The 21,448-nt window shown below is 37.5% G+C and overlaps 1 protein-coding gene across 3 annotated transcripts in view; it reads right to left on the bottom strand.

Annotated features, from left to right (window-relative positions):
* Positions 1-2,660: 2,660 nt before the first annotated feature.
* Positions 2,661-21,448, bottom strand: part of TAB2 (TGF-beta activated kinase 1 (MAP3K7) binding protein 2) — a 70,922-nt gene continuing 52,134 nt past the window's right edge. For 2 of the 3 annotated variants that reach the window (XM_075146193.1, XM_075146192.1), the window contains exons 3-7: positions 16,243-17,755; positions 9,156-9,316; positions 8,399-8,492; positions 6,974-7,054; positions 2,661-4,713 (exon numbers count right to left, since the gene is read on the bottom strand). In XM_075146193.1, the coding sequence (XP_075002294.1) occupies positions 4,568-4,713; positions 6,974-7,054; positions 8,399-8,492; positions 9,156-9,316; positions 16,243-17,755 (1,995 nt within the window). In that variant the 3' untranslated portion in view covers positions 2,661-4,567. Of the gene's footprint in view, positions 4,714-6,973; positions 7,055-8,398; positions 8,493-9,155; positions 9,317-16,242; positions 17,756-19,640; positions 19,931-21,448 lie in introns of all 3 variants that reach the window. The other variant, XM_075146191.1, reaches the window with a different exon arrangement.

The raw sequence follows: 21,448 nt of genomic DNA on the forward strand, positions 1-21,448 counted from the left end.
TTCATGGAGCCTGAAGTCCTCAAACATTTCATACTAACTCTTCCTGTTCTCTCACTCTCCAGTAATTTTTAAGTAGTTTACACAAAATACAAGCCTCACAAGGCATTTTGGACTACATAAAATCAAAGACTGTTCCTCAAAGTTAGCAATAAAAGAGCTATTCAAGTAGTCAGGCTTGAAAAAGGAATGCACTGTAATCATCCTACTCTGTACCAATGAAAGGAATCAAAAGTTTAAAGCTAATTTGTACTTTCTGTTGAAATTACAAGGATTTTTTTTAATAAGTAAGAGATAAATAAAAAAAATAAAATATGTCAAAGCATTTCCTTGCTATCATAGAATCGTTTACATTGGAAAAGACCTTTAAGATCATCACGTCCAACCGTTAACCTAGCACTGCCAAGTCCACCACTAAACCATGTCCTTAAGCGCCACACCTACACGTCTTTTAAATACCTCCAGGGATGGTGACTCCACCACTTCCCTGGGCAGAACTAAATATTAGTAAGAGTTGCCATGGATTCACAAGCTGCTCTATAGATGCTGTTAATTAACTGTATTGAAAAGTTTCTGCCACTGTTTTACAGCAATACTCCCATTTTAGAATACCGAAGAAGTAGTACTGAAAAGGGTAAATACTCAGTAGATTTCAATACTTGGCTTTTTTTTTTTTTTTTTAAATGCCTGTTCAACATCTTTAATCAAGTCTTCCTTTAATTTGTGTCCAGGCTCCAACGTACATTCAAGGCAGAGGAATTTGATTGAAGAAATGCAGTACTGCTAAGGATACTTTTCTTAAAATGAAAAATGTATTCTCCCTGGGCATCTACAATATACGCTGAAGGTAGACATTTCAAGATCATAAAATTGATTAAGCTCACACAAATAAAACAAATACACATAGACAGGTACAAATACTGACTATGCATTTTTAAAACCCATCTATCATTAGTTTGAGACCGAAGATATCAAATCTCACAATGAATCTGAATTTCAGGTGTGCCACACATAACCATACTCCTGGGCAAGAGAATAGCTCTGCTGACTGGAGGCTGCAGAAGACAAATGCTTTTCTCATTTACCTAGAAAGCGAGCAATGTGAACTGAAGTCAGCTCCACAGAGCTGACGTGACAGCAGCCCCATCACCAGCTCTTTGTCTGTTTTACTGCCTGCATTTCTGAAGTCATCCCAATTCTGAAGCTTGACCAAGTGATGACTATTTCACATATTCACAAAAAATAAACAGGAGCATCTCTAAAAGCTAAGAAGTGTACTTCTCCCTCCCTGCTAAAGAGTGAAATAATCTATTTAGGGTTGTGTGGGTTTTTTTTGTTTTTTTCTTTCTTCCCCTCCCCCCCACTATTATAGAGATCCCTGACAGAGTATAGAAATGTAAAGTCATAAATCAGCATCCAAGATAAACCACTGATGTTCACAGTACATAGTTTAACCTTACTGCAAAGGTTTCATTTTTTTATATTTATCTTCTATGAGGAAAAAGAAAAAAATTCAGTTCTATTTCATCCTTCAAAATTTAAACCCTTTAAAAACCTAACCTTTAAAAACATACAATAGTGATATGCCAATATACTGGTATCAACTTGAAGGAAGAGCTAATGATATACGTGACCTGAAATACAGGAATAACATAAAACCCCTGAAGATGAAGGTAAAAGTCTGTGGAACAGATGACACTGGAGATGTCATTTCTCTTGTCCCACTATTCCAGGATCAGTTATTGAAAATATTGCCTCATACTAATATGCCGATGGCTCTGCGTAGCTAGCTGAAGCTAGGATGTAAACACTAATTTTTTTTCCCTTCAAAAAATAAACATTAATATAAATGCAGGGAAAAGATCAATTACGGATTTGATAGGATGAGCAGAATTCCATTTCACCTATTTCTCCAACCATGCTTTTTCCACCCCACAGCTGATTGGAGTTTGTTGTTTGCTTTTTAAATATAGCTGCCCTCCTCAGTCCAAACACTGTTTTTCATACAGCAGATTAAGGCACTCCAGTTGATCTACCTGTGTTAAGGAATGCTTTTGCTGGATCTGTAGTTCATCTGTTTATAGATGCCTCTTGAAGGGCTTTTCCACGGCATCACTGTGTCTCAGGGAAGCCCAACTCCACATACCAAATGTCTGTCTAGACAGGGTCCAAGTGGGAAAGACATGTCCAGGAACACTCCACATCTCATAGCACCATCATATACAGAACACCAAAATACAGTTTAACCATATTAATCCTTAAAACTGTGCTTATATTAACGGTACACAAGTATATCATCTATTACCTTGGACAAAGTGGTTGCCCACTCTGAATTAGAAGAATACTTTAAAAATCATAAACCCTTAAAGCATGAAGTAAAAAGGGCCTGTGTCTAGCTTATTACTTTATGAATAAGTAAATTGTTCTTTGGTCAGGACACAATCTTGTCAGTGCAACTTTATGGAAAACATTCCTTACTGAATTAGAATCAAACAGAATAATGCATGGGAGGAAATACACAGGATTCAACAAAACAAAGGCTTAAATAAAATCTCTGTTCGTAAGAAAACAGCCTACTTTTAATACTGTTAATGCTTATTGTTCCGTTGAGTATTCTGTTGCTCCACAGCATGGAAAAAGCAAACAAATCACAAAACCAAACATTAGAATATAATTTTTTTTTAATTTTTATAAATAACTTATCTGTTACAAAGGCAGTTTACCCAGCTAAATCACAAAACCATCAACTCAAGATATCCAAATTAGGTTTTATTAATAAACAGGTAAAAACTGATTTGTCAATCTTCACATAGAACTGCAGATGAAGCTGAAAAACAAGGCCTCATTTTATAAACAAAATGCATTGAATGCAAGTGCTTTGGGTCTACTGCCTAATTACCTGGGATTGGCATTTTCTCCCCACGTTAAAAAAAATGCAAAGCCTTCAAAACAAAGGCCTCTGTGCATTCACATAGATCACTTGTAAAACTCCTAATAAAAGTGTCCACTGGCAAATGTTTACAGTGGGTGACAGTCTACTTTGTCTCTTGCTACATTGTTAGCACTCCCTCCAGCCTCACGCTAAGTGCTGCTACATAATTCTTTGCGTGCCGTCTTTCATGCATACTGTACTGGAATTCCATTTTCTTGATCTCGGTTACATACATCCCCGATCATGTGAATATTTTCCTTAAAAAAATAGATCATCAAAATAAAGAGATGCTTGAGGTTGCTTCAGTGTTCAAGTCTGTTTGATTTCTCTTTTCCAGCCTTTATTTCAGTTGTCCTAAATATTGCTATCCTTGTTTTCTATAAATATGAGACTTCACCACAAAGTCAGGTTTCAAAACTGGCTGCCAAAACAGGAAAGCATTTAAAGTCCTTGAACAAAGCTGTACGATGCTGCTGCTGTTGATTTTGGCACTGTATGTACTTCCCCAATGAATCTCTCTTCAGGAGTCTGCAAGATACCCAGCAGATGAAGCAAGCTTAAATTGGATGCTGATCTGTTGGTGGGTTGAAAGTTTCTTAGTATAACGTTTCCTCACACCAGACAAAATGCTACCTTGTGTCACCCACCGTAAAACTCAGTGTACAGAGTGAACTATATGCATAACTCTTCCAACTTTTCCTGCATTTTTACCACGCTGCATCTGCAGGTCTTCACAGATCATCAGCATTTACAAGAGCAATGTACAGAATGAGCAGAGGAAAGCTATTTTGTGCATAGTTTCTTATTAATGCTCTTATTTTAAGGCATTGCTTCTCTCAGATAAAAGCTTAAAAAAAGGGACATGATCGTGCTTAATCACTTAAAGGGAAAAAAAGAAAGTTAACAAAAAGACTATTACGCTATACATACAGAAGTACAAGAAAATAATAAAGGTGAAGAAAAGAAATCATTTAAAGCAGGCTCTAGAGCTATGTACAGTAGGAAAAGCTTTGGGGTATTTCACTGTGTGTATTGTACAGACAACGCATGCAGTTTTTCCTTTTCATCTTTAGATGTGATTGTACTGATTTCTGGCTTCACAGAGATGTTTTCAGGGAAGACAAGGCAAAGAGTACCACTGATTTGTGAAGTTCTTCCCTTTATCAAAGGCACTATGTGGCAGCAAACAGTTTAAATAATTAAACCTTGTTCCTTTTAGATCTCCTCTGTGCATGTAGTGTTTCACTGAAAGCTCTGAAAACAAAAACGCTAGCACTCTATTCCTTTCCCCTGTCAAAATTCAGTAGTGACATCGGGGCAGAGAAGAGGATGGGCAACACCCAAGCACTGAACATGGTGTGTGTTACTGGGATACTGGTAATACTGTACATGGTTTAGGCAGCTGGCAACTGAGTCTTTCAGCAGATTACCTTTCAGCCGATCAATTTCAACTGCCTGTGACACAACACTGAGGTATTACTAGCTCTGTGGGCTGACATTTAACATTAGCAAAATACCATCTCATCACACCTTCAATTTTACAAAATCCTACGCATAAATGCTTTTTTTGCCCCCCAATGAATGGATAGTTCCTTGTACGTTTGCTATGGTTTTACAAAAGGTAACAGGCCTGTTGGCTCAGAAATGCCTGGGCATTTCACACTGTTCACAGCGATTTAAGGCCGGATGGTTTAAAAAAGTACAGGCAGTACAACTCCACTGAGCTCCCTCATCTTCATCTGTGTCTGGAACAGTCTTTGGTGTTTTCACAATGGACCTCTGATCTGTGACACAAAAGAGATAAGATAAGCAGTTACTAACCAAGAACAGCATGGAAAGAATTTTGAGATGATTTTTTTTCAGTAACTGAGAACTATCTTGTTCCTCTGAGAACAGCACAGTTATTACAAGTGACAGAGGCAGCTTTTTACCACCCCCTTGACTACAGCTTGATTGTAAGTCAGCCATGACTTGTAAGTCAGCCAACGACAAGAGGTGAAACTATAAAAAGCCAGTTTCCCATTCCTTCACTCTGCTTTCTTCCCTTTTGGTCTCAGTTCAAAGCTATTGCATGAAAAGGAGATAAAATTCAGAAATTAATCAGCACAGGAAACATGCACAAGATTTAGAAGTCTGAGGTCTATGGAGCAGTCTAAAATTCATTATGACATGAAATAAGTGCTCTGTAACCTTGTGACATATTTAACATTTTGACCCTAGAATGGGTATCAGCAGTTCTTCCTCAAACCAGATAAGCAGTCAGATACACTAAAGAAAAATCAATGCCTAGCTCTCTCATACTATAGAGTAATCATCCCAAGCATACAAGTGCATCTTTTTGCATGATGTGTTAGACAACAACCTTCAACTATGAGAAAAGATGAAAAGAGAAAAGAGATGAAAAAGATGAGAAGAGAGAAGAGTGACTTCTCAAGGGTTCCCAATTTAGGCAACTGCAGCAAAGTCCTTTAGCCCATTATTTCAACTGGAGTACATCTTATTAGTAACTAGCCAATTGCTACTGCTGCAAAACGACAGTGACAGCTTCAGGAATTACAATGCTACTGATCACAACTGCAAAAAGAATTATTTCTCATTCTTTTGTGAACAGTGGTAATTCTGGTCTAAGTCACAGCCTACATCATAGTTAAATTGAAACTTAAAATTAACTGAAAATTAAAGTTAATGAAGGACTAAGATACAGTAGTGATACTTTTTAAAAAAGAAAGAAAGAAAGAGAAAGGATAAGAGGGACTTCAGAGATTTATAAACCAGTCAGGGTTAACTTTACATTTTCAAGATAGGTTGTACCAAATTATTAAACACTTACATTTGTGAGTTCCTAGAAGATGAGTGAATGCAAATGTTAACAAGTCACAGAAAATTAATTTTATTTTTCTTCTTTGATAAGTTATTATCAAGTTATTATTATTGATAAGTTTTTATTTACTGTAAAGGGAACTATGTAATTGACAGAACTTCTGATAAATTCTTCATGGTTCAGTTGTAAAATGTGTCTAATAGGACTGTGTACGGATTTAACTTTACTCAGTATTTTCACTAACAGCTTGGATAACGAAGGATAAAAAACCTTATAAAGCATGAAGAACAGTATCAGTTTGGAGGAGTTACAAACAGTTTGGAGGACAAAAAAAATCCAATTTATCTAGACCATTCTGAAATACAGAATGGTCAGAAATCCGTAAGATGAGATTCTGTAACAAGTTACTGCGCACTACAAGGACGAATCACACACATGTATATATTATGTGGAGAACTTCCTGGACAGAAAGACTGCACAGAAACATTTGTGGATTATCTGTTTCATTTGGTGGTCTGCCTATAGGTCATAGCATGATGCTGATGCAAGCAAATTAATTTCACTCTCTGCTTTATGTAACACACAAGAGGCAATTATTCTGTTTTGTCTGACATCCCATTAGGGCAAAAAAGTAAGTAATGTGCAAAACTTAATGACAAGCAGAATGTTCAAGACTGACTAATAAGTTCAGTAATATTGACTGCCCTATTGGGCAGCATACCTTTCCTCTTCAACTATCTAAAACTGTATTTAACAATAGTCAGAAGAGGCTTTTATGTAAATTGTTAATTCAAATTCTACAGTAGCCAGGAAGTCCAGTCAGGGTAACCAAACTGAGTTATAGTAACATGTAAATAAATCCACTCTTCACCAAGGACAATGATGAAGTCATCTAAGCGAGTTTCACTCATCCCTAAGCAATGTATCTCATGCTCATTTTTAAAAAAAGATGGATGCTTCCATTTACTGAAACTACCTCCCAACATATTATCCATCTTTAAACATACCCCATTTAATATACTTCTCTTTCTTGAATGTATGAATAGAGAGGAAACAAGAGCAAACAGAAGCATATTTACTGCAAATACAAACAAAATGCAAGGTTTGTATGCTTTTGAAGTAATCTATTTCATAATCAACATTTAAACTAGATTCAGAATAGAACTTGATATTAGATGCAAACCAGATATTAGTATTAAATCCAGATTTTACCAGTACAGTACCTTTGGGTTTTGGTGGCACCGGACCAAGAAATCCAATATTATCGTAAAAATTATGAATAGCGCTGGGATTAAAATGTGGTCCTAAAAATAAAAAAAAAAAAAAAAAGAAAGTGCAGCAGTTTTAAAAATAAGCTTGGGTAGGAAAACATATCAGGTTTTTTTGGCAGTAATTCTAAACAGTACTATTATTCACTTATCACCTTTTATATCAAGGTGCCAATACAGACCTGAGTGAAGTATTAGTGATGTCAACAGCACACTTGAAACTTATTGCCCAAAATATGCAATATAAAGTAAAGTCAGAATCCAGCAGACCAAACTCCTTAAATATTTTTTTTTCTGCCACTCTTAAATATTTAACAGCATTTTATTAGTAAATTTTACCTGAGACTTTTTCTAAATTGTAACTATACTGAAAGAGATGTGCTATCTACTATGCAGTATATTATATATGCTTAGATTTAATACTTAGAGGAACTCCTAACTGCAATTTACTGTAACAAACAGATATAAAAATCACATGCAATTTGAATATTCTACTTAAGGTTAAGTTTTCAGTGCAGCATTACATTCAGTATACCTATCTACTTTCTCCTTATCTGCAGGTACATTGTCTGAAGAACTTCCATGGCTCATGGCTGAACTGATCTAACAGCTTGCTACTGCTGAAAGTAAAAAGCATTAGTCCCTTCCCTCTCACTGTCTCAGTTCTCCTTTCCCATGCATCTCCCTCACATCAGCTGTAGCAAGCTTTTCCAGCAATGCAACATTTTTTTCTTGGCTAGTAAGCAGAATCAGCTCTGCAAAGGGTCTAAAAAGCTAATACAGAGCCAGAGCACAGTAAGCAACGAGAGGGAAGCAGGAAGAGAGAGGGACCTCTTGTTGGCAGCTCTTTAATTGGCTCAGCTGCCTCATAATTTCACCCTTATGATCAAAGTCTGTGTCCCTGCAGACAAGGAAAGTGGAAGGAGGAAAGCATACTGGAAGTTACAACTGTACTTTGTATTTGCTAACTTGAGAGGCTGGATACAAGACAGAAGAAGTGGAAAACAAGAGAGAGAGGTGGACACATATGTATGGCTGCATCATTTAGAAAACTACTTCTCCCTCTGATACTCAAATAACCAGGTTTCCCTCTGCGGCATTTATTAAATAAATGGCATCAAAAGTTTCTCCCTTCTGAGCCAAGTATGAGGTAGGAATGACCGTGGGATTAGGAAAATCATAAAGCCAACAAAACCAACAGGTTTAGAAGACAATATTACTTCCATGGTTTCACTCAAGCTAATGTGATGATTTTTGCAAATAGTGTGTATACCCATCATTTATAACACAAGACACTTTTGATATATGCAGACAGTGAAAGAACAAAAGAAAAAAAAAAATCAACATTCACAGTTGCTGATGTACGAAGACATACTGTACCTCTTGCTTGAAAAAGATCAATCTCTTTGGTTAGGCAATCTATGTCTATCTGCAGCTGTCTGTTACAACTTCTTAACTGTTGCATTTCTTCCAGCTGAAAAAATAAATCTGCCTGTTAGACTAAATTTTTCCATTTTATTATCAGTTATCATTCACGCATAGGTAGACAGCATTTAGTTATTTCAGAAGTGAAGATGAAAGAATCTTCCTATATAATGACCTTTCTTTTAATCCAAGCATAATCTCATAAAAAACTTTCAGACCCACTGAATTCTCTCGCATCAGACTTCAGAGCTGACTGAACAACTCCAGATTGTGGTCAGGACACAGCCAATGCTCCACCAGATCAATGGCTGATCTTCTGGCACTGAAAATTGGTGCATTAATCAGTTTCTCTGAGATTGGTATATGCATGAAGACCAAAAAATACTTCGGGTGGAAAGCAGTATGAGTATTAAGTTGTAGTGTGAAACGTTAGGTGATCACGCCTTTAAGAAAATCTGGAAGGACTACCAGGTCAAACCTTTTGTGACTGCCTTTAAAAGCCACACTTCACATAGCAATTAGTGAACTGAAAGGTTGTGGTTAAATAACGCATATTTAGTCTTTACTCTAAACTATACTGTTTACCAGTATAATTCTAGTTATACTGCTTGTCACTAGTATATTGTCAATATATAAGCAACTGTTCCTTTAATTTATTGTGACAGACCACACTTGTGGTTTAGGTTTATAGCCTACAGACGTTTCAACTTACTGATGGAATTTGGGAAACAGAATTCGATCTTTTCAGGCGCCTTCGTGTTAGATTATTCTCCATTTCATTGACCTCTGATTTTAGTTTATCCAACTTTTTCTTTTGAATCTCAAGTTCTCGTTGAAGTCGCTCCATCCTGGCCTTCTGGTGTACCAGTAAAGCTGCAATACATAAAGTCCCATTTTATCTACTTTATCATCCTCCACATAGCAACATCAGATAAAGATGAAAGTTAGTATTCTTTTGGGAAAATACAGACAAAAACATTGCTATAGATCGCTTTTCCATTCTCCTCACAAGAAAATCTCTGCCATAAGACAGAAAGTGTTGTATTTTTGAAAACAGCACAAATCAATTACAGACAACAAGCAAATACAATGAGAAAGTCATACAACGTAACAGATGACCATGCAAAATTTAGGTGTAATCTGTAAGTATCTTCTTCAAGAACCCAACCAATCTACAAGAATGACTACCAGAAACCAACAACAAATGTTTCCTTGCATTGTATTCAGCCCAACCACTGTAAAACAGGTAGTATGAAGAGGATTTCAGAGAGACTGCTGCAATACAGAGCTCGATATATGCTAGATAAGCATCAAGATTTTGATTTTTATTGCTATTTGGATTGGATCATAATCCAGTGTTTATATCATAGCAGGAGACACCAAATGAAACTAAAACAGAAAGTACTACAAGCAATACCACTGGCAAACATCAGTTATATTTATCACAGAGGCTGGATTGTATGCTATTTTATCCCTGAACTATGGTGCAGAACCATTAGCTCAGCTTCTAACTCTGCTTACTATTTGTAAAGAAAATGGCATGAAGAGACCTAATATAGAAACGATGAAGCTAGCATTTAAACCACACCTTTTTAAAGCTATAAAGAACATAAGTAGCAGAAGACTCAATCAAATTCATACAATTTAAGGAGTTTATTTCATTAAAGGTAGGTATACTATTAAATATCACCACATGAGCAGATAACACTGCTCAAAGCAATAATCACCAAGATGTATTTAATTAAATAAACCCAACAATCATTTCAACTTCTGCACAGCCTTTCATTCATCCATTAAATTACTGATTCATATAAACTGGGATCAGTTTCACAGACTATGGATACCGTTATAGCACTGTGGAAATTATAAAAAAGTAGCAATAACAAGGTATTTTAAAAAGATTGAATTTGCCTCACAAAGTGTTTAAGCAAAACTCTGGCTGAAACGTGATGTTTAATTTACTGCGATTTCTGCAGGTACCAAAAAATCAGAAGCACTTGAATTTGGTTGGTTAGGTTTCCTGAGTAGTAGCAGAGGAGAAAATAGCACATAAAAAGATGCAACTTTCCACATCTTCGGCAAGTAGAACTGCCCTCTGCTGCAATTTCTGCCTGTTCATTCATTCACACATCGTATTTTGTCTTCCAGAGGTTCTTCAAAAGGAGGAACCATGCCAAACTATTTTTGTACAGCTACAGAACTGCAAGGCCTTACTGAGATTCAGCCTAGGCTTTTGAGTCACATGTGTTCAAAAGATACTGAAATGACAAAGCTGCTTGAGCTTCTGCTTGGTTTTGTTCAATTTAGAGACGTTTGCATAAATAGGCACCTTTATTTGGGGTAGCCACTAGTCACACTATAGCTAAAGGTGCAGCTGTGCTCATATGTAATATAAAAATGTAGTAACTGAAATCCCAAGATAAAGTTTTTGATTGAAGACTTGGAATCATCAGGTAAGTAGTCTCAAAAGACAGCCTCCCCTCTTGAAAAGCCTTTTAGAAACAGCTGAAGGAACTTTTTCCTATTTACAAACTCCAGGAGTTACAAGTATAGCTGCAACTATAAAGAAAGGAAATCAAAGACTACTTTGCCCTACTCTTGCAGGGAGAGTACAAGCCCTTTTTCCTTCTACACTTTATTTCCACTTTTAGATAGTCTCTTCTATTTTCATTGCCTTGGTATTACTGCTGAGGTAACTCCTTGAAGCCCAGGTTATTGGTACTTGACCTGCAGCAACACAGCTATGCTCTACCAACAGACTCAGAACTCTTCAGGCCTGTGAAACTACGGATGCAGGCTGCTGGTGAGCTGCCAGTACGCTGGACGTGGTAAGCGAGGAGGAGCGCTACCAGAATATCTCCAGGATGCATGGCATGGCGTGGACTCAAGAGTAAGACTATGAGCAAGACCTGCCCCCCCTCCCCCTTTTTTTTTAAAGCTACTCTTGTAAAGGGAAAAACCCCCACAACTTCTCATTTCAATGTTCTACCACTTCTGTGGTTTAGAAATTAAGGTGTCATTATGGAACCGCACAGGGAGCGGAAGGCACTGATGGATGCCCACAGCACTATTACATGCTCTTCATTTTCACATCACTTTCCAGACATGATCCAATTTATTCTCCTAGCAGCTCTGTGACTACTTTACCATTTTAAAATCTGTTGGGATTTGAAATTGTAAACACACTCATTACAAAATTACCATTATGATTAAAGAATCACTTGATATTGCTATGCTAAACTTCTACTATTAAAAATAACTTGGATAAGGGACTGTCAAGACATTGGTTTAAGTGGTGGCTTTCACATAGAATTTGGTAATTTTGCTTAAATATCAGTTTGGCAGCTGTAGGAAAAAATGGGGTGGGGAAGACAAAATCTCCCCATATCCCTCAGTATTTATTAATGGAAAACTGCAATTTAAGTATTCAGCTCCCTCTAGTGTTGATCAGAGCAACTGAAAACGTTAAGAAAAAACTGCAGTGCATCTCTGAATTTAATGCAATTCAGCTACAAGATCTAGGTTACACTGTCCACAAGGAGACATTTAATGGCCTTTTTGATAATCCTGTGCTTCTTGCAGGAAGGGGATTCCACCTATGCAGGCAGCATAGGCACACACAAGTTTACATAGATAAACCTGGAGTACAAGCCACAAAGACTGTAAATCATTATAATTACAGGGAACATGAAAGTCTGGAGGACAAAAGTTCATTTTTACTTTCCTGGAGACCTACTAAACGGGTACTGAATATACTTGTAGGTTTGAAAATGTATGCATAATTGTTTTCTCAAAGCTTCTGTGAATCCAAATTTTAAACAATTACTGCTTTAGAGTGTCTTTCGTTATTATAAGCGTTTCTGAGAAAAAAGCTGATCTAGGAACACAACGATTTCACCCTATTCTACAGACCTATGAATTTCTGAAATTTCTTAGTTTGCCAAATATGGAGGAAAGGGGAATTCTGGCAATGCAATTACTCTGTGGCAGTAGGTTCGTGAAATTCTCAGGACTTATGCTTGTGCACATTTTCAAAATATGTATTTGAAGCTGCACAAAATTCAGTCATTTAATATGCATTTAATATGCAATTCCAACAGTTCACATTGATTTTTTTTTTTAATTCTCCCTTTCCAGTACTCTCTTCATTTAATTTTTTAAAAAGAGCGTCACTGAAGAGTGGGGCCTGATATACAGAGCCAAATATAAGGCCGTATTTTTTTCTTAAATCATATAATGTAATAGGCTTAAGGCCCCTTGGAGCATGAGGCACAGCTGTATCTCATTCAAGACTTTTTTTTTTTTTAAACATCTACAAGGACTGGTTAGGATTTTAAGTTGTTTGTTTCCTGCAGCTTTTTTTCTTTTTGAAAATTTAAAAAGCTCCAAGAAACCAAAGCAAGAACTGTGCAAAAGTTACTAAACGAGTTTATCAATTAACATATTTACATTAAAAACACAGTGGCAAGAACTTCTAAGTAAACTTACATCCACATACGTACCTATAATCGGTACCAATGATTAACTATGCATACCATCCCCTCCCCAAGTTAAAGAAAATAATAAGAAAAAGTCAGACAGTCAAAAGCCAAGCAGTATTGAATTAAGGGACTTGGGCTCCCTAGTATGAAAACATCAACCTAAAGATTTTATTACACAGTTATGTATTTTCTTGATAGGATGCCTGCCCATTATACAGATGGAAAGCTATACACAGAATGAGCAACTATTAAATAATTGTTTAGCCTCACTATTCAACATATGACTGCATGCATAGTGAGTATACATCACAAAAACATTTGAGTACAGAATTTTCAGTTTCTAATAGGATTTCACTGTTTTTCATCCATAAGACACTTTATACTAAAGTAAATTATATATTGAAATCTCAGTTAATTATTTCATAGTAATAAAACTGTATTACAAATTGAAATCTCTGCTAAATAACGGGAACTGATACTCCTGTACACACACAGAACTGATACTAAATAGATAAGCATAAAAATGCATCTTCTTTTGGCTGTCCTTTTGGGCATGCACCTAGCATTACTTTTCTCACAGCATTATTAATTCTTATTGACTTCAGTAGTGGATGAGTGCTCTCAACATTTCCACAAGCAAGTCCGCAGTATCTCAAACTGGAATCCCAGAAAACAAGAAACATCAATTAGCAACCACTTCTGAAAAGTCTGGTGACAGTGAGTTTCTTAGCATCACAAAGTCTGTGGCACAGATAGAATGTAGCACTCCAGGGTAACTACATTGATTTTATCTGAGCAGTACCCTATTCCTTTTCACATCATATAACCTCCAGTTCTGGCAGCAAACAAGACAGAGATCTGTGGCAGCCTTCTACTACCCACTGCAACTTACTTGGGAGGAAAAAACAGAAATCTAATCATGGAAAGGAACTGGAGTGCCTACACACACCATAATTGAAGCAAAGCTTCTCAGGTGGCAGGCAGCAGCACTTGCAGACAGGCCCAACACACCTTCTATTCTCCTGTGTTGGACCATGCATATGAATGTATTTCACTGGAACAAAATAAAGGAAATCTCCTTTGACACCAAAGCAACTCCACCTTCCATCTACCCCAAGCCAGTTTCAGTCCTCCCTGCCAAGATAAGGAGCATTCTGGGCAGAAATGGAAAAGCTGATGAAAATACATTTTTCTCTAATCATGGCCAGAGAAACTACTCCTCTGTTCTGGCTAAAATTAAAATGAGACAAGCACCTAGCATTGAAAGGTTCTTTGTATCTGTCTGGCTAAATTATATGCAGTTTAGAACATGGCCTCACAACGGAAAGCCATGTAGTATGTAACAGAAAAAAACCCACCTCTAAGTAAAAGATTCAAGTTTAAAAGCAATAATTAGGACTTCCAGATACCAAGATCATACAAGTAAGTCTATCACACACTTCTCAACTTTCCAAAGATTAAATAATAACAAAAATTTAAAACATACTGCACTTGGTGCAGCAGAAATGGAGCAACACATGCCAGAAATCCCAAACACTTCTGAATGTAAAGAACTTCAGAAGCATGAGCGTACTTTATATGAACTAGTGAAGGACACGAAAGGATGGTGTTTCCCTAAGGTACCTAAACCTGCACCATCATGCATCTAAACTTCACCTAAAAACTGCGTCTATGTCTTGGCTTCAGGAACAACTGGGCTCCACAGCAGGTATGAGCCAGTCAACGCTTTTGAACTCCAGGCTGCACAGCAGAAACGGGCATCGCAAGCGTGCCTCAGCTTGATAAACTGGATACTGACACCCGCAGGCTGTAGAGATTGTGCAAGAAGTCGGGCTACAGTAGCCATCACTACCAGGGGTACAAGAGATGAAGAGCTAGATCTGGTAGAAGTCAGTCCCATCAGAAAGGCAGAACAGGAGGAAAGGAACACCCTTCCCCAAAAAGTACCTAAAATGCAGAATGCTTGGGAAGCAAGTTCATGATCTAGAAGAGTATTTAGAGCCTAAGAACAAGATTTCGACTGCTTAATTTCTGGGTATCTAAAGTCTTCCAGGACTAAAACAGCCAGCCAAGTCTCCCTTCAGAGTAAGGAAAGGGAATACCACTTCTGGAGTGCAATTTGTTTTGCTTACCTACAGATGAATCGTTTTCTGAAGTTCTTTAACTCTTCATTGGTTGTAAGAAACAGTCTAGGATGATTAGTTTTTTGGTTTTGACACCTAACCTTTAGTTAGGTGTCCTAACTTGACACCTAACCTTGAGTTAGGATAGATTATTCTCTCAGAGATATAATTGCATCCAGAAGTAGTGCACAAGCTATAATCAGTTTTTTTATTTACTTCATTACTATAGTACTCCAGACGCAGACCAGGCTTCCTGCGTCCTGATCACTGTTCTTCCTTACACAAAACAAAATGGCTAAATTAATCTGAAAAACATTTAGAGTGATCGTGGAACAAGCCAGTTTTTTAATGCCGAATTGTTTGCTAAGTCCAAAGAGGACCAATGAGGTCAAAGAGAAATTATTTTGACAACCTATCCTGAATACTGCTTAAATATCCTAAGACTCATTCAACATCTTTACACAAAAAGTCAACAGGAGGGTTAATAAACCATCAAATTGGTAATAAAAGCATGCAAAAACATGAAAACAGAAGAAAGAGGTTAACAGGTTGGGCTGCCGTATCACATATTTTAAGTTTTACCCTTCCATTGCCACTGATTCTTTAAATAGCTTTCTTTGGTGTGGTGTTCCTTCTCACATTTTATGATGTAACAGAAGTAAGTATCAAGACTTTAAGCATTTTATTGTCAGGCACGTATTAGGAAACATGGAGGCCAACACTTCGTCCCACTAATTGCTTTTGAAGTCTGCTTTTCTTGCTTCTTAAATAACACTCACAAAAAGAAAAAAATGGGAACATTATCCAATGGAAACAGTACCTCATCTGATTTAAAAATCTGCCAGTAGACTTGTAACTTTAAATTGTTAGGACAAATTGAACAAGCTTAGATGTTTCTTTCAGAACAACATAAAAATGAAGACACTATGACTCCACTTCACTAAACAGATAACATATCTACTTAAGACAAACAGAAGAATTATCTCCAAGTATTCAGTTACATGTCTTCACCATAAAAAGAAATCCATGATTTGCTTATAAAGCTTTTTTATTTATTTAGGAAATGCTCGTGAACGCTAAAGTTGAAGATACTGTATTAACATCACAAAGGTTATCAACTGTTTCCTGCTCTGTAATCTACATACGGAATTGACAACCTGGTTGAAATCTCTACTATTTATATTAAGAATATTACCTTGCGTGTAGGCAGCATCATCAGATCCCATACTCAATTTCCGTGCATCACTGATCCTATCCACATGTGCTAAAACAGGGTCAGTAAGATGCTGGATACCCTCTGGTTCAACATAGTGATCAGGAAGGTTTAGAAGGTTTGTAGGTTCAAAGGTTGGGGACACTACCCCTGGGGAAACTGCAGGGGGCTTATTTGGAGAAACTGTAATTTTAAAAGTATATTTTGTGTTAGGCTGCGTAACTACCACTCGAGGAGAGGTTGCAGTAGTGCTGTTGCCCACTGCTCGACTCTTGGGTGGATGGTGATGAATAAATGCAGGACCCATGCTTACTTGACCAGACATATTCCTAGAAGTGGTAGATACTCCAGGATTTGTCGATATGAAAAGCGTGGGCTGGTTCCGCACAACTTGATCATCTCCTGTTGTGGCATTTGCTGAAATGTAGACCTTGGGCTGACTGCGTGTGATCACTTCATCAGTATTTGGAGGACTGGCCGATATGTAAACAGTGGGTTGACTTCTACTTAATGTCTGGCTGTTGAGGGAAGAGGGAGTAGTGGAGGTGCGAGGGCCAGTTGAACGCAACTTAGAAGAACTGTTTCTTTGTGGTGGTTCAAGTTTGATTTCAATTTGGTTTTTGCGAGGTCCTGTGGATATATTCTGAATGTTGTATTGGCTATGAGCAGAGGATTGTGAGCTACCAGATGAATGAATCATAGGTGCTTGTGGAGTAGTAGGAGAACTAATAGGCATATAGACATGAGAAGTCTGGTGGCCTTGCTGATTTGGCTGCGTTGAGTGTTGTGATGAGGTATGTGGCGTAGTACTGGATGTAGGAAGAGTAGTCCAGGGACTCGGCTGCGAAGGCTGGTAGACTTGCTGAGGGTGCATGGGATTAAACTGAGATGCCCAGCCTGGCTGCTGCTGTGTCTGTCGAGTGGTACCACTAGGAGCTGTGATGTAAGGCCTAATATAGATAGAATTTCCCTGTGGACTGTTAAGTACAGGAGGAGGTACACCATGTATGTGCAAAGACGTAGGGGTATTGCGACCAGGCTGAATATTTGGGGCTAAAGTTACCATAATGGGGTTGAATCTGGGTGCTTGTTGAGACAAGTTAGATACTCCTTTGCTGCCTAGGTGAAATCCAAGATGCTGCCCCGGATTAGAAGTACTAACTGTATTAGCCATCCCAAAGACATTAAATCCTTGTGGAACCTGCGCAGGTGCTGTCTGTGGTTCCTGCTGAAACAGTTCATTGTTGGACTGACTGGTTTGAAGGTGTCCATCACTAACGCTGTGAGCTAGAGTCCTACTTCCATTCATTCTACTTCCTTCTCTTCCATGGTGATACACGTTCTGTGACTGCAAATCCAAATTAAGAGATGTCATGTGATTTCGTAGTCCAGGAATCCCAGAATCATCCGAAAAACCTAGGTCTCCTTCACCGTAGAGATACTTTGTGCTCTCCTGAGAGAGAACTGCACAACAGGCATCCAAATTATTGTTATTCTATAAGAGACAGATGAAAGTTTGACATTACTGATAAAATACCATCACAGTTAGATATATATGCATCCAATCATCATTGAAAAATTAACACTGTAGCATCAAACAGAAAGCTTTAGGTGGTTGGCTAGCATAGCCGCTACACATGCACAAGGGTCTTGCATGTGAAGTTTACTATTTTGAGAACAGTAACTCAGTCACTGGCACCAAGGGCGGTCATCTGCATTGCTGCTGAAGCAATGACAGGGAGATCTTGGACCTTGACAAGCCAACACCATACAGTATGATACACTTTGGACGAATACTTTTGCTATTCCTTCTCAATTTCAGAACAATCTTCAGCAATGACCAAGTTCATTGAGGGAGAAAAGGAAGACAGAAGGAATGGATTCATGGCACCTGCATATTACTGATTAATAATTTAAAAACAAAAATAAAAATATATGTTTATTTTAAATGTTTTCCCAAACACTTCAGTATCAGTTATGCATTACCTCCTGCTGAAAATGGAAAGTGAATCTTATGCAGAGAAGAAACATGCCGACTCAAGGAGTTGTACGTGACTTCAGAAGAAATATAAAAATTCAGTTTATACAAATACAGCAGGATTATTCTTTTGCAAGATGAAACTATTAATGGAAAACCCAGGGACATTTGTATTTTCATTTTAAACCACTGCTTGCAAAGCTTTTAAATACTTACATTTGTATAAGTTACTTTATAAAACCTGTAATAGGATGACTTAGAACAAAAACCACAACCTGCTAATTTGCTTTTTAAGAACATTTCGGAAGCAAACTGCTAATCCCTCTTCTCTTTTTCCACATGTGTGGTAATATTCTACTCAGATCTTCCCAATTTAGTTTCCTACATAAGGATTTTTAAAAAGAGTGAACATGCATCAGTGGCATAATTTCTTAATATTGTGCTCTGTCCATATCACTTTTCTTACAGAACTCCCCCCCCACACCCCCAAGAAATAAAAGTTAATACTTTCAGCCAGAAGAGCACCTGTGGAGGCCCAGATGTTATTAAAACTAAGTAAGTGTCAAATTCAACCAGCACACAGAAACAGTTACTAGAAAGAATGCATATGATGAAGGAAAAAATTGCATATGCCAAGTAGTAACATTATCAGTTAGTTAAAGAATAACACAAGCAAGATAAATTGATCCATGCTACATGCTTTGTATCAAGTTATTTTTGTTAAACTAGCAGACAGCAGTTCTCATCCTTCAACAGCATGAGAGGTCATAGACAGTGTTGTGCAACATAGCAAGACTGTCTCTACCTTACAGATTTGAAAAAAAAAAAAAAAAAAAAAAGAGAAAAAAAGACAGACGTAACAGAAGTGGGAGAGGGATGACAAGACTAAACTCCACCCACAAAACCACAACTATGTGTTCATACAGGCCAGATGCAGTTCTGATTCTTTAAAAAAAAAAAAAAAAAATCCCACAAAAAACCCCAGCCACAAAACCTTTAAAATAAGAGGATTCCCTAAAGGCTATCTAACCAGCCAGCTGTATATAAGGATTGTTGCAGAAAAGTCTTGAGAGAGATAAAAATGGGTCAAATTGATGGTGTGCATATCAGCTTTAATTTGGAATAAGCACCAGAGGACAGAGTAATCAAATGAAGTTAGTAGCGAAAAAAGGAATCACACACGGACAGAACAGTGGGTAGGAAAAGATAAAAACAATAGCCTTGTATGTGTTGCAAAGGAGAAAAGGGAGCCAGAAAAGGGAAAAAGATAGGATGCCACAGAAATACAAGCTAGAAAGATCTTAAAAGGCAGATTTTGCATGAACTTAAGTGAATTAAAATTAACAGAAAGGCCAAAAATACCAAACCAAAAAGGAACAGGCCAAGCTTGCAGGGCCCTTACATTCAGCTTGAATGCATTTCTTTGGACAATTTTTTTTTCTTTTTTAAGACTGCATCCAATCAATTCCAAAATTTCAGTGACGTCAATGAGCAAATTGGAGAACTCAAAGGGGAAACGGGGGCACATGGAACCCCTGGCATCTTCTGGCTGGCAGAGGCAGAGTTTCAACCGCTTCTAGTTCTTTATAGATCAGAGAACCGGTTGATGGCAGAACTGGGCATATTCCAGCAAAACAATACCCCTCATCTTAGCTCTGCCCATGTCCCAATTGAGTTTAAAATGTTGGCACCCTGAAAGAGAAAGAAAAAAAAAGAAAGAATAAGAATGTTGGAGGGAAATGAGGAAGCAAGGAGAGGACGTAGACTTGAGGAGCAGGTAGTTATAGAATGCTCCAGACACAAAAAAGAACCAAAGGGGACAATGTCCACAGACTGAGGACGCTGCAGTGACTCCTTTAAATTAGGAGGAGAGCTGAATGCAGGTGGCTTGTTGGGAAGAATGGAGGGATACAAAACTTTTCAGGAACATTCAGTGCTGCCAGCCCAAGAAAGCAATAAAACTCTTTACTCCCTAGATTACACAGGTTTAAATTTCATCCTATTATATTTTTGGTGGTTCTCTGTTTTTAGTATGCTAGATATTGTTTAGATATTTCAACAGTGGGCTATCTACGTCAAGACATTTGCATACTCTGTTTACCCTTAAGATTTTCATTATAAACATATAATGCTATAAACCTTCCTTTAAAAACAAGCTGAAAGTGTTTGGCTAAAAAAAATTCAGAGAGGACTGAAGTATCTGTACAGTTTTCCTGCACAGTGATCTGAAGAAGTTTTTTTTGTTATAAAAGCCTCTTGTCAATATCATTATAAACTGCATAACTGCTTAAACTCTTTCAGGTTCTCTCCTGGGACATCTTACACTTCCTGGTTTAAAAACAACTTCACCCTGACACATGATGCTTGCACATCAGGTATTGTGGGGGCAAGGCAAACGCACCATTTCTTATACTCGATAATGTCCTTAAGTACTTATCTCTGACCTAAACCATAGTTACCGCATTTATCGGAATTTATCGGAAACTCCTTCCACTATGCTCAACTACAAGAAGGCAGAACTCGGGATTCAGACACTGTTCCAGCAGTATTGCAAATACATGCAAAAGCACTCTAAAATTCTGCTTTCCAATCTTTACCACCAGTCCAAGTACAAAATTTGTTGGTTTAAAGAGGTCATGTTAGGCTTCTTTTTTAACAACAACAACAAATACAAAACCCAAAAACCCCACTATCTCAGAGGAGTAGCATAGCTAGAAGCTAACTGATTCAGAGAAACCAGAGCTCATGAAATTTCAAAGAACCACCAACATGACCGGATTTTGTTGGTGAGTCTTAGAAGCTCTCAGTTAACAACAAAAAAGGTAGCTTCTGGTGTACCGAATTAGTGTAACAATATTGCACATATAGAACATTAATTACCCTACAGAATTTTTGAAAAATCCTCTTATGAAAGCTGACCTAAAACACTCCCTCAAAATCTAAACCCTTCTCCCATAGCCCTGTCAAAGTATGGGATATACAGTATCTTTTCTTCACAGTTATAAGGCTCCTTTTTATTAAAAAAAAAAAAAAAAAAAAAAAAAATCCACTGTATTCAATCTTATGAAGACTGCTGCGTCTCTCAAGGGCCAAGCACTAGATTTTAAATTTATCAAGAATTACATTCAAAAGGTGATTACTGATGTATTCACTTTGTCAAGTCCATTGACCTTGCTCAACAAGCAGTTCTGGTGTTTGAAGAACAAAACT

The sequence above is a fragment of the Calonectris borealis genome, chromosome 3, assembly GCF_964195595.1.
Source record: "Calonectris borealis chromosome 3, bCalBor7.hap1.2, whole genome shotgun sequence".
NCBI lineage: Eukaryota > Metazoa > Chordata > Aves > Procellariiformes > Procellariidae > Calonectris > Calonectris borealis.